This window comes from Musca autumnalis, unplaced genomic scaffold, assembly GCF_047663935.1.
Source record: "Musca autumnalis isolate F117 unplaced genomic scaffold, ASM4766393v1 scaffold_2, whole genome shotgun sequence".
Lineage (NCBI taxonomy): Eukaryota > Metazoa > Arthropoda > Insecta > Diptera > Muscidae > Musca > Musca autumnalis.
Window position 1 is genome coordinate 182,259,960 of NW_027411755.1, and position 13,231 is coordinate 182,273,190.

The window sequence follows — 13,231 nt, forward strand, 5'->3', positions numbered from 1 at the left end:
TATCCTAGATTTAAAAGTTATTTTTTAATAAATATTAACATGGTATTCTTCAAAGAAACCAAAACATTTTATTCTAAATCACAGTGCGACACGAAAAAAATTAAAAAAAAAATCACGAGCAAATCATATTCTGACACCGCCCTATATTTGGAGTGTTTGTGACCAGCTAGATTTTTAAATCAACATATCGGTCATAGTGTTGTTCTTTTTATGTATACATTTAGAAGTCCAGCACGGTGTGACATAACTAAATTTTAATTAAAGGTGCTTACAGCAGGGAAGTTTTTGCGGTTTCGAGGTCAAAGTTCATATTTTTAAGGATTTTTTTAGGTTTTCACGATTTTGCTTGGAAACCGCCAGCCCTATCGAAATGGGCTTAAAAAAGTGTTGTAGCCGTGGAAATTCTCTACAATCCGCGATTATTTAAAAATACATCCGGCTACATTTTTTTTGTATTTTTTATTTCCAAAAACCGCAAAAACTTCCCAGGTGTAAGTCCATTTCATTTCAATTTAGTTAAGGCGCACCCTGCCTGTGTACAACAAAAATACAAAATAACAACAATAATAAAATAACAGATTTATTTTGTGATATATCCAATTTGGCTTGGAATAAATTTATAAAAACAAAAACTTAAATTTAAATAATAATATTAGTGTATGTATTCTAAGTTCGGCTCGTGGAACAAACGTACAGTTTTGGGCCCCCAAGTAAACCAAGTAATTCGAAATAATGGCGGATTTTCTGCAATCTGCATCGATACAAAGTTCGCAATGTCAACTAATTGACAAGGAAAGCGGTTTCATTTAAACGGAATTTCTTCAGGTAACTTTTGTCCATATGCTACAATAAAATCGGCAACAACAACACATTTGGCATCGTCTGGCGATAAGCCACAGCGTTCCATAGCAACAGCTTCAGATGCTGCCGCATAATCATTTAAAAATTCCTCTTGATGACATTTCGGAATAGAATCATAGACTCCGCAAACGGGTATAAGGCTTTCTGTAAAGAAAATAAAATACCTCAATTAATATGAAAGAAATTCGGCGAATGGATGATAGGTCAGTTTGATTGAGAGAGAGCTGACAATTACCAAGAAACTGACAATTGCCGCAAGGAAAATTGCCTAATGTAAATATGGACTTATTTCGATTTAATGATATAAAACCGGCCATGATATAAATCACGAGTTAGGTGCTGGTCTCCAGTTTCACCCCGGTGAAATCCCCGCTAGAAATCGGATAAAAGCTAGATTTTTCAACATCAGTCTAATTTGCACTCATTATTCTAGGCTATTTTAATGCCAAAATTGGAAAGGAGAATATCTTGGGCCCAACAGTCAAGAAATTCAATCTCCACAAAGAAAAATGTGACAAGGTAATGAGGTTGATAGACTTTGCAGGGTCAAAGAAAATGGTAGTTAGTAGTACCAGCTTATCGGGTGACGTAGGGGATGGAAGATACCAAGCAACGGTCCTGACCGGTTTTAACATGGCAAAGCCCAGGATTTATCTTGGTCCCTCTTTCATCTCAAGTGGACACTGACCTCCCCGTGGTGTCACCTGGGGAACTGCCTTTAACACCCGTTAAAGGTAGTGAGCTAACATGTGCCGCGTGTTCACCCATAAGAACATTAAAAACTTGGGTTTGGGCGTCGGGTTAGTAACCCTCCCCTAGAAAAACAGCCTAATATGAAAAAACGAAAGAAAAGAAAAACAAACCCCTCTAAAGTTGACGAACCCCGCAAACGTTTTAAGGACCATGATCTGCGAATCTGCACCTGGAATGTTCGCACTCTTTATAGAGAAGGTGCAGTCTTCGCATTGGCAGACGTACTTAAAAAGTACAAGACCGATATTACTGCCATACAGGAAATACGATGGATTGGGAAAGGCGTCACAACAACACCTAAAGGTGACGCACTGTATTATAGCTGCCATGACGTAAAGCATGAGTTTGGTTGCGGATTTGTAGTTAGTCGGAGACTAAAACATCTGGTATCCTCCAGTGAATGAAAGACTTGCTGCAATTCGAATAAAAGCTAAATTCTTCAACATCAGTTTTATTTGCGCTCATGTTCCCACTGAAGAAAAGGACGAACAGACCAAAGATATATTTTACGAGCGCTTAGAAGAAACATATGACCGTTGCCCTGCCCATGACATTAAAATCATTCTAGGCGATTTTAATGCCAAAATTGGAAAGGAGAATATCTTTGGCCCAACAGTCGGGAAATTCAGTCTCCACAGTGAAACATCTGACAATGGTATGAGACTGATAGACTTTGCAGCTGCAAAAAACATGGTAGTTAGCAGTACCAGATTTAATCATCTCGATATTCATAAGGGCACCTGGCTGTCTCCAGATCAGAAAACAAGAAACCAAATTGATCATGTTTTGATAGATGGAAGGCATTCATCGAGCGTGTTGGATGTACGATCGTTCCGAGGCGCAAAAATTGATTCGGACCACTACCTTGTTGCAGCAAAGGTACGCACCCGCTTAAACGTAGCAAACAAAGTACGAACAGACACAACACGAAAGTTAGACATCGGTAAGCTGCAATCACAACAGATAGCCACAGCATATTCCACTCAACTAGCCCAATTGCTTAATCAAAGCACTCCTCATCCCGATAACATATCAGCGCAATGGCAAAGCATTGCCCACTCCATGCAAGCAGCCGCAAAATCCATACTTGGATACCAGAGACCTCCACCAAGGAATCCATGGTATGATGAGGAGTGTCGTGCTGCCACCGAAGAGAAAAATGCGGCATAGAGGCTACTTTACAATCCGTAGCAACGCGTAGCGCACGAGAGAGATACAGGGAGAAAAGGAGAGAGGAGAAACGTCTTTTCCGCAGGAAAAAGAGAGAGATGGAAAAGCGGGAGTGTGAAAAAATCGAGATGTACAGGAGCCAGAATGAAGTCCGAAAATTCTACCAAAGAGTCAAGCATCAAACTGATGGCTTTGGTACAGGCACATCCTCCTGTAGAGACCAGCAAGGTAATTTGGTAACTGATACAGATAGTGTACTCAGGATATGGAAAGAACATTTTTCAAATCTGTTGGTATCCAATAGCAGAGAAGACGACGAAGATACCACAGTCCCAATCCCAGAAGATGGTATTGAATGTATACCGCCCAGCCAAGATGAGGTAAAGACAGCAATAAATCGGCTGAAGAATAATAAGGCAGCAGGGGCCGATGGCTTACCAGACGAGCTGTTCAAAACCGGAGGCGACACGCTGTATTCATCAGCTAGTTAGCACCATCTGGCAGGAAGAACGAGTACCCGACGATTGGAACCTGATTATCCTGTGCCCCGTCCACAAGAAGGGAGATAAGACTGTATGCTCTAACTATAGGGGCATAAGTCTACTCCCTATTGCCTACAAGATCGTATCAGGGATATTGTGCGAACGACTAAAGCCTATGGTCAACGAGATAATTGGACCATACCAATGCGGCTTTAGACCTGGCAAGTCCACCATTGACCAGATATTTACCTTGCGGCAAATCCTGGAGAAGACCCAAGAGATGCAGATCGACACCTACCACCTTTTTGTCGATTATAAAGCAGCCTTCGACAGCCCGATGCGTTCAAAGGTATTCCACGCCATGTCAGCCTTCGACAGCCCGATGCGTTCAAAGGTATTCCACGCCATGTCTGAATTTGGTATTCCCGCAAAACTCATCCGGCTTTGTAAAATGACTTTAACTGACACGTGGTCCTCAGTTAAAATAGGAAAGAACCTCTCCGAAGAGTTTGGTACCAAAAGAGGTTTCAGACAAGGAGACAGCCTTTCGTGTGACCTCTTCAACATCCTGCTAGAAAAGGTTATACGAGAGGCAAACGTCAAAAGAAGTGGCACAATCTACACCAATAGTCACATGTTACTTGCTTATGCTGATGATATAGACATCATGGGCCGATCAGTAAAAGAAGTAACTGATACCTTTATAAAGGTCGAAGGAGAATCTGCTAAAGTGGGTCTGGCGGTAAACGGTGAGAAGACCAAGTTGATGATGTCGACGCGTCCATTGAGCTCGGACCGACTGTGGAAGTTGGTTCCTATAATATTGAGGTAGTAAAAGACTTTGTCTACCTAGGCACCTCCGTAAACACAACAAACGACATCAGTTGTGAAATAAAAAGAAGAATTGTATTGGCCAACAGATGCTACTTTGGTTTAAGTAAGCAGTTTAAAAACAAAGCCACATCTCGTCAAACAAAAATAACGCTCTACAAAACACTGATACTACCCGTGCTGATGTATGGCTCCGAAGCCTGGGTACTTGCGCAAGCAGACATGGCAGTGCTTGGTGTGTTTGAGAGAAAAATTCTTCGAAAGATCTACGGACCAATCTGCGTTGACGGTGAATATCGACGTCGCATTAACCACGAGCTGTATCTGCTATACAACGACATCAATATAGTTAAACGTATCGAGATGCAGCGATTGCGTTGGCTAGGCCATATCATAAGAATGAGCGATGATGAACCCGCTAAAAAGGCGTATGAATACATGCCACATGGCGGTGCACGCAGAATTGGCAGGCCAAGGAATAGATGGCGCAAACAAGTGGATGATGAGATGAAAAGGCGCGGTATTCCAGAGTGCAAAGCAACAAATAGAGAGGAATGGAGATCTCTTCTTAGTTCGGCCTATAGAACAAATGTTCTGTAATGGGCCAGCTAAGTAAGTAAGTAAGTAAGTACCAGCTTATCGACATTCATAAGGACACCAGGGTGTCTCCAGATCAGAAAACTAGAAATTAAATTGATTAGCTGCAACAGATTTTAGAATATCAACGGCACGTGGCTGTCACCAGATCAAAAAACAAGACACATTGTGATAGACGGAGGACACTCATCGAGCGTGTTGAATGTACCATCGTTCTGAGAAGTATACATCGACTCGGATCACAAAGTAGTGATGCAGTTGCAGCAAAGGTTCGTACCCGATTAAACGTAGCAAATAAAACTCGAACAAAACGAAAGTTGCGTATCGGTAAACAGCAATCACAACACTCCTTGTTCCGAAAACTTATCACTCCATGCAAACAGCCATAAAATCCATACTTAGTCTGGATACTATGCGACCGACAAGCCATACGAAATAACACGTAAACGTACACTTTTCCATGTAAATTTGGGTTTATGTATTACGAAAGGACTGTCTTTAATAGAAAGATAATGTCAAAATCACTAACTTGCTTTGTAGCTGTCGAGTTGAATGTAATCTCGCGAATAACACGAATATGGAACATCCCTGCCAGCGTTTGAGTTTATCGTTAGTGAATTACACAAACAATTTCGATAGCCTTATTGTGATTACCTTTTATCGCGTATGCCGATACTTCGGAGTGACGTACAAAACGATTGTTTACATTTATTTAATGATTCAACACATTTGAACAATTATAGAACATTTTTCTATCTGATGATTATATGAGACGGTGGTGCAGTAGTAAGCATACTCGCTTTGCAGTCTGAAGGCCCGGGTTCGCTTCCCAAGTCAGGCAAACAAAACATCACATTTTTAAAATGACAAAATTAATGTAGGCGGAAATTCCAAAGAATAAATAAATAAATAAAAATAAAAAACAAATATATATTTTTTTATACCCTCCACCATAGTATGGAGGGTATATTAAGTTTGTCATTCTGTTTGTAACACATCGAACTAATCATTTGCGACCCTATAAAGTATATATATTCTTGATCAGGATAAAATTCTAAGACGATCTAGCCATGTCCGTCTGTCCGTCTGTCGCCACATTTGCAGACCGAATTAGCTATAATTTGGCACTTAGGGTTCCTAGTGATCAACAAACTTATATCCCAAAGGATATGGGCATAGGTCCATGTTTTGGTATAGTCCCCATATAACGGTACCTCCCGATTTTCGGTATTTTGAGAATTTTAGCCACAATTTTTAACCGAACTATCTGCAATTTGACATTTGAGGTTCTCAGTGGTCATGAAACATCTCCACGAAACATCGTCAACATAGGTCCATTTTTTGGTATAGCCCCCATATATCGGTACCTCCCGATTTTCGGTATTTTGATAATTTTAGCCACAATTTTTAGCCGAACTAGCTGTAATTTGCCATTTGAGGTTCTCAGTGGTCATGAAACATCCCCACCGAACATCGTCAACATAGGTCCATGTTTTGGTATAGCCCCCATATAACGGTACCTCCCAATTTTCGGAATTTTGAGCATTTTAGTTACAATTTTTAACCGAACTAGCTGTAACTTGCCATTTGAGGTTCTCAGTGGTCATGAAACATCCCCACCGAACATCGTCAACATAGGTCCATGTTTTGGTATAGCCCCCATATAACGGTACCTCCCAATTTTCGGTATTTTGAGAATTTTAGCTACAGTTTTTAACCGAAATATCTGTAATTTGACACTTGAAGTTCTCAGTGGTCATAAAACATCTCCAACGAAGCATCGTCAAGATAGGTCCATGTTTTGCTATAGCCCCCATATAACGGTATCCCCCGATTTTCGGTATTTTGAGAATTTTAGCTGCAATTTTTAACCGAACTAGCTGTAATGATAGGTATTTTGCGAATTTTAGCTACAATTTTGTCAATTAAAAAATAATCGTCAATAAAGGTCCATGTTTTGGCATATCCCCCCATATAACTGTACCTCCCGATTTTCGGGAATTTTCAGTGGTCACGAAATTTCTTCACTAAAATTCGTCAACATGGGTCCATTTTTGAGGGTCTACATTGTTTTGATGAAACTACCCTCAATTTGAGTCTTGAAGTTCCCTGCAGCTATAAAACTTTTCCGCCAAAAAATTTAAAGATAGGCTGACTCTTTGATTTAGCCCCGTAGGTGGTACCTTTCACCTACCTTTCTTGGGGAAGAAAGACCTTGGTGAGTATATTATGAACCCCGAAGGACAGATCCGCCGTGAGTCGAACTTGCGCGTTATGGCGTGATGAAATTTTTGTTAGAGACCCTATGGGCCATCAGGAATTAGCTTTATATCTTTGTTCACTGTTGCTTAAGTGCTCAACAAAAACAACAAAAAAAGATATAATGCTAATTCATGATGGCGAAAATGTTGACAAGTAAATTCGATTTTTTGGCAAATTGATGCAGGCGAGACGTGGACCTATACTGATAATCCTCTTCTGGAATATTTTATAACCCCATGGATGACTAAAAAATAAATGTCAATCATTTCTGTGGGATATTGATGTCAGAATTACGAAAAGCGGGAGGTACCGTTCTATAGGGGGCTTTATCGAAACGTGGACCTATACCAACGAATTTCAGTTGGAAAGGTTTTTACCTCCAACGTAGACCAAATACCAAATTTCAGCCATTTCGGTGGCTTGTTGTGGCCACCACCTTCAAATACCAAAAATCAGGAGGTGCCGTTCTATGGGGGCTATATTTAGTCGTGAACCTGTACTGACAAATTTTTAGGGGAAAGTTTTATACCACCAACGAAGACAAAATTCCAAATTTCAGCCATCTCTATGGAATATTTAGGCCAAAACCTTCAAAATACAGAAAATTGGGAGGTACCGTTCAATGGGGGCTATATGAAGGCGTGAATCTATACCAACACATTTTTGGGGGAAAGTTTTATACCCGCAACGAAGACTAAGTACCAAAATTCAGCCATTTCGGTGTGATAATGAGGCTAAAACCTTCAAAATACCGAAAATCTGGCGGTACCGTTCTATGGTGGCCATATCAAAACGTGCACCGATATAGCCCATTTGCAATTCCAAACATCCTAGGAGTAATAGAAACTTCTGTACCAAATTACAAATTTCAACAGACGGACATGGTTATATCGACTTAGGGTCTCCGATGAATATCTCGATGTGTTACAAACGGAATGACAAATTTAATTATACCCTCCATATTATCACCTACCTTTAAACTCGTCCATATCCATTCTATAGCGGTATGTAGCCTTCTTAGCATCGATACAAATGTTGGAGAATCCAGCTTCTTTCATCATATCACGAAATTCTGTTGTTGGATTATCGCTAAATTGTAATGGGGCTAACCAGCGATTAACATCACCGATGTATTGTGACCATTTTGGATTACAACTCAAGATATAGTTGGCTTGAAAGACGGTATTAAAGGAAAAGAATACCAAAATGCAATCACCGCCTTCGGGTCGCAAAAGGCTAAACATGTTTTTCAAAGCAGTTCTGAAATGCAGAAATTCGTTAAAAAAAGGGTTTTAATTTTCTTTTCAATATTCATCTTAAAACTCACCTATTATCTGGTACCCAATGCAACACCAAACTTGATATTAAATGATCAAATCTCCCCACCAAATCATTGGGCAATAACGTGTTTGTTTCAATATCCAAACATCTTACACCACATCTCTCGGGAAGTTGATATTTGCTTTTAAAGAAGTCCAACATTAATTCGGATCTGTCAGAAAATACAATTTGACCATAATTCGATGGTATTAAGGGACAAGTATACTTTATGGTAGCATCTCCAGGTCCAGTACCAATATCTATAATAGTATCACCACCATCGGAACGCCATTGAAGTTTTGATGAAAAGTGTTTAAGCAATGCTCCAGCATCACGTTTAATATCAAGATGAGATTTGTGATAGAGAGCTGGTTTATTCATGACGGTTAAATATTTTGTACCTGTTTCGAACTGCCAACAAACAATAATAAAACGAAATACAGTTTGCAGTGTGTTGATACCTTTCAATGGAATGGATGCTGCTTGCTTTTATATCGACAGCATAACAGTGTCAACAAGAAATCTACTGACGGTATTAGTGTTGCCATGTTGTGATTTTAATTTTGGATGTTTGGATAAAAACGTGGAATACAAATTTCCATTCGCCATTAAATATGTAAGTTCGATTGATACTGGTTTTAATACAAAATCAGTAATTGAAACCCCATAGTCTTCAATGTAGAAGCCTTCTTTAGGAGACTTTCTCTATGAAGAGGCCAGTAGGAGGTATTTTCTATAAAGGACCATTAGGGAAAATTTATTGTGGAAGGTTTTGCCACTATTGGTTTTCTACGATATTTTCCATGCAAAGTTACTGCGATGAGATTGAACACACCAAAGCATTATTTACTAGGCGCTAACAATCCCTGTAGGAAGCATGGGGTCATGTGTCGACATGTCACCACTTTGTCTACTATTATGGAGACAAAGTCAACACTTTGTCAAGATATTGTCAACAATTGACACTTTTACCTTAAAAAGAAGAAACATTGTTTATATTGACAGCTGATAGCCCAACTGAGCATTTTCTTATTTTTTCATTATATCCTCAGCATTTATGCTAACGAGGGTATATACACTTTCATACGGGCAAAATGTGCCTGGTTGAAATAATGTTTTTAGACCCCAAGTATGTTTGGGCGAAATCCGTTTCAGAAAATTTTGAGTCGATTTAGCAATGTCCGTCCGTCTGTCTGGCTGATGCGCACGATAACTCTCGAACGGATAAACCGATTCGGTCCAAAATCTGGCCTTCGTAATATTTTTCCAAACTTAGTTTAAGTTCGAAGATGAGCCATATCTGTCCACTCCTTCAGGTACCTCCCCCACAAAAATTCGAAAGTGTTCGGAAAAATTGTGCGAACGATAACTCTTAAAGGTAGTAATCGATTTGGTCCATACTTTACACAACGTGAAATTTCTATCAGACATAGATGAGGTTTCAATATGTACTCTATAGGTCCACTCCTTCGGGTACCTCCAACACAAAATTTCGGAAAGGTTCAGTTTAGGACCTGCTCTCGAATCGTTTTGATTGTTGCTGTAACAACTTGTATTTGCTGTCCCCATTACGGCAGTACAAGTTTTATCAGGGGCAAGTCCATACTTCCTGAGAAAATATCCCGAAGTTGTAAAAAACCCTTATGGCACCAAATGTAGTGGTTGGAGCGCACGATAACTCTCGAACAGATCAACCGATTTGGTTCAATATTTGGCTTTAGTAATGTTTTGTCTAAACTTAGTTCGCAGATAGGCCATATAGGACCACTCCCTCAGGTACGTACCCCACAAAAGCTCAAAAAATTTTGCAGAAATTGTGCGCACGAAAACTCCCGAAGGTACTAACCCATTTGGTCCATACTTTGCACATAGTATTTTTACTACCAGGCAAAGATCAAGCTCGCATATGGATTCCATAGATCTACTCCTTCGGGTACCTCCCACACAAAATTTCGCAAAAGTGCAGTTTTCCACCTCCTCATTAGTGGGATTCTCTAACTCATTTTTTGAGTTACCGACAAAAATCGGTAACTATAAAACGCAAAATTATGAATAAAACTTTCAAATAAAAGTTGACAACACTGTTGCTATCGGTAGAACTCTACGACTACTTGTTGTCGGTAACTCCAAAAATGTGTTAGAGAATCGCACTATAGGAATCGTTTTGATTTTTGTTGTAACATCTTGTGTTCCCCATTACGGCGGTATAAGTTTTTTTAAAAGCAAGTCAGTACTTCCTGAAAAAATGGTCCGAAAGCTCAAAAAATCCGTTATGGCACCATATGTAATGCTGAAGCGCACGATGACTCTCGACCGATTCGGTCTAGAATTTGGCAGTCGTAATATTTTGTCCAAACTTAAATCAATTTCTAAGATTGGCCATATCGGTCCTTTTCACTAAAATGGTGCACACGGTAACTCTTGAAGGTAGTAAGCGATTTGGGCCATAAATTGCACATCGTTATAAAGGGTGTTTTTTTAAGTGCGATAGAACTTGAAATTGTAAAAAATAACACAAAAAATTAAATTGTAATCAAAAATTTTTTTTTTATTCGAAAGATCAATACGTTGCATTAACACTTGAAAATGATTTCGGGCATATGGGCACCGCGGCTGTTCTTGACGAAGTGCATTCTGGACGTCCAATTTTTGGCCACTTTTTCGAGCACTGCTGGCCGTATGTCACGAATAACACGAACAATGCTGGCCTCCAAAGCATCAATTGTTGCTGGTTTATGAGCATAAACTAGTGACTTCGCGTAGCCCCACAGGAAATAATCGAGAGGTGTCAAATCGCACGACCTTGGAGGCCAGTTGACAGGTCCACTTCTCGAAATCAACAGCCAAATTTTGATTTCAATTTTGATTTCAATAAGTCGATGGTTGCGTTCGCCGTATGGCACGTAGCGCCATCCTGTTGAAACCACATCTCCTCCGGATCAATCTCATCCATATTTCATCAATCATGGTGCGGTAACGATCTCCATTGACCGTAACGCGAGCTCCGGCCTCATTTTTGAAGAAATAAGGTCCGATGATGCCACCAGCGTGAAAACCGCACCATACGGTTCATTTTTCTGGATGTAATGGAGTCTGTAGGGTCTCTTGTGGATTGGTCTCACTCCATATGCGGCAATTTTGCTTATTAAATCTATCCACAGTTCGACGAATGGCTTGTTCAGATGGACGATTATGTACTCCATACAAATGACGAAGTCGTCTATAAGTTGCGCGAATCGACGACTGATTTTCAAAGTAAATTTGGATAATTTCGTAGCGTTGTTCAAGCGTGAGTCTATTCATGATGATTTGTCAGAGTATACTGAAACAAATAAAAAAAAGTTTCATCAAAATTTAATTTTTTGTGTTACTTTTTACAATTTAAAGTTCTATCTAGATTTAAAAAAACACCCTCTATTTCTACGTGACATATGGAGACATCAGGTTCGAAAATCGGTTATATGTTTCAACGCCTTAGGGTAACTCTCACACAAAATTTCGAAAAAATTCAGTTTAAGACGGTACAAGTTTTTTGAGGGGCTAGTCCATACTTCCTGAGAAAATAGCCCGAAAGCTGTAAAAACGATCGATAATATGTTTTTTTTTCGTGTGAAAGTCCATGCTTTCAGACCAACTGAAATGACTGGTGGGCATAATATCTATCAAAAGGAATCACTCCAAATATAAGATCCACTTCCAAAATGGATTACATCGATCCATACATTAATTCAGTCAATTTTATCAGAGCAGGAGTAGCTGCCATCATTATAGTATTTAGGACCATGCCAAAACCATGGATGTTAGGACTCGTATATCAGATATATATTCACTAGACAAAAGCCGTATTCTATCCCCGCATTTTCACATAAAATATCAGGAACCTATGTATGTCTTATCCTGATGACGTTATTTTAGTTTATAGTACTAAAATACGTAATTTTTCAAAGTCCGATCTGGGTTATCAATTTTTCCCTATATAAATTCACCACAGATATTTCAAAAACAGTTTGGATCGAGCACACATAATCTTCTCAAAGAATTTCTTATGAAAAAATATCAATAAAATATATTTTGTGACCGCAGATAACGAAAATGTGAATAAAAACGGTAGAATATGGTCCTAAATCATATATAAAAAGCGAAAGCTTCTGGAGATGTTAAATGTTATAGCTACAAATTTCTTTTCTTCAGAGACTCATAATGAAATTTGATTTGGAACATTTTTTCTTTTGACACAACCCCCAAAAAGTGCGGTATTTTAGGAGATTTTGACTCAGTATGGAATAAATTTTAATTAAGAGTCTAAAAGTGTAACAAATTATTTCTACCTATAATATATAATTTTGTAACGTCATTTTCTTACCAAACTATTTTACTTAGATATCTAGTTTGTTCTGGGACTTACAATGCAATTTTGTGTAGAATATTTCGTCTTTTAACACATTTCGTCTAGATCTAAATTTCATGTTACTTTCATGCATCAACTCGAAAAAAGAACAAAACTATTTATTATTTATTCAAAAAATATTTGGGTGTTTTGTTGGCAATCTTGATGTATGTATGTATATATTATCTTGACATATATTGCAAATACATATTTCATTTATTCAGAGACTTATATTGAAATTTGATGGAGATTATTTTTGTCTTTGACATCTTCTATCTAGAATGAAGTTTTGTGGGACAAAACTTAATAAACTCAGATAAAGTACAACATTAACCCTAAAACGTGATTTTACTTTTGGCAGATTCCGATTTAGAGTTCTTGTGTATTCGGGGACCTATAGTAAAATTTTATGACAAATAATTTTGTAGAATATTTTGATATGATGCGATCACATTTTAAAGGAGTTTTTAAACGTTTTTGAAAAAGGGACCAAAAAGACCCCTTTAGTGACTCGCATGGAGGTCATTTTTTTCATAAAAGGATACCCCGTTGTTGTTGTTAGTAAAAT

General features: G+C 38.7%; 1 protein-coding gene across 2 annotated transcripts in view; it reads right to left on the reverse strand.

The window, feature by feature from the left end:
* Window positions 1-555: 555 nt before the first annotated feature.
* LOC141394971 (juvenile hormone acid O-methyltransferase-like) overlaps window positions 556-13,231 on the reverse strand; it is a 75,222-nt gene continuing 62,546 nt past the window's right edge. For both annotated transcript variants that reach the window (XM_073970219.1, XM_073970220.1), the window contains exons 2-5: window positions 8,503-8,687; window positions 8,284-8,448; window positions 7,930-8,216; window positions 556-1,005 (exon numbers count right to left, since the gene is read on the reverse strand). In XM_073970219.1, the coding sequence (XP_073826320.1) occupies window positions 803-1,005; window positions 7,930-8,216; window positions 8,284-8,448; window positions 8,503-8,657 (810 nt within the window). In that variant the 5' untranslated portion in view covers window positions 8,658-8,687 and the 3' untranslated portion in view covers window positions 556-802. The remainder of the gene's footprint in view (window positions 1,006-7,929; window positions 8,217-8,283; window positions 8,449-8,502; window positions 8,688-13,231) is intronic.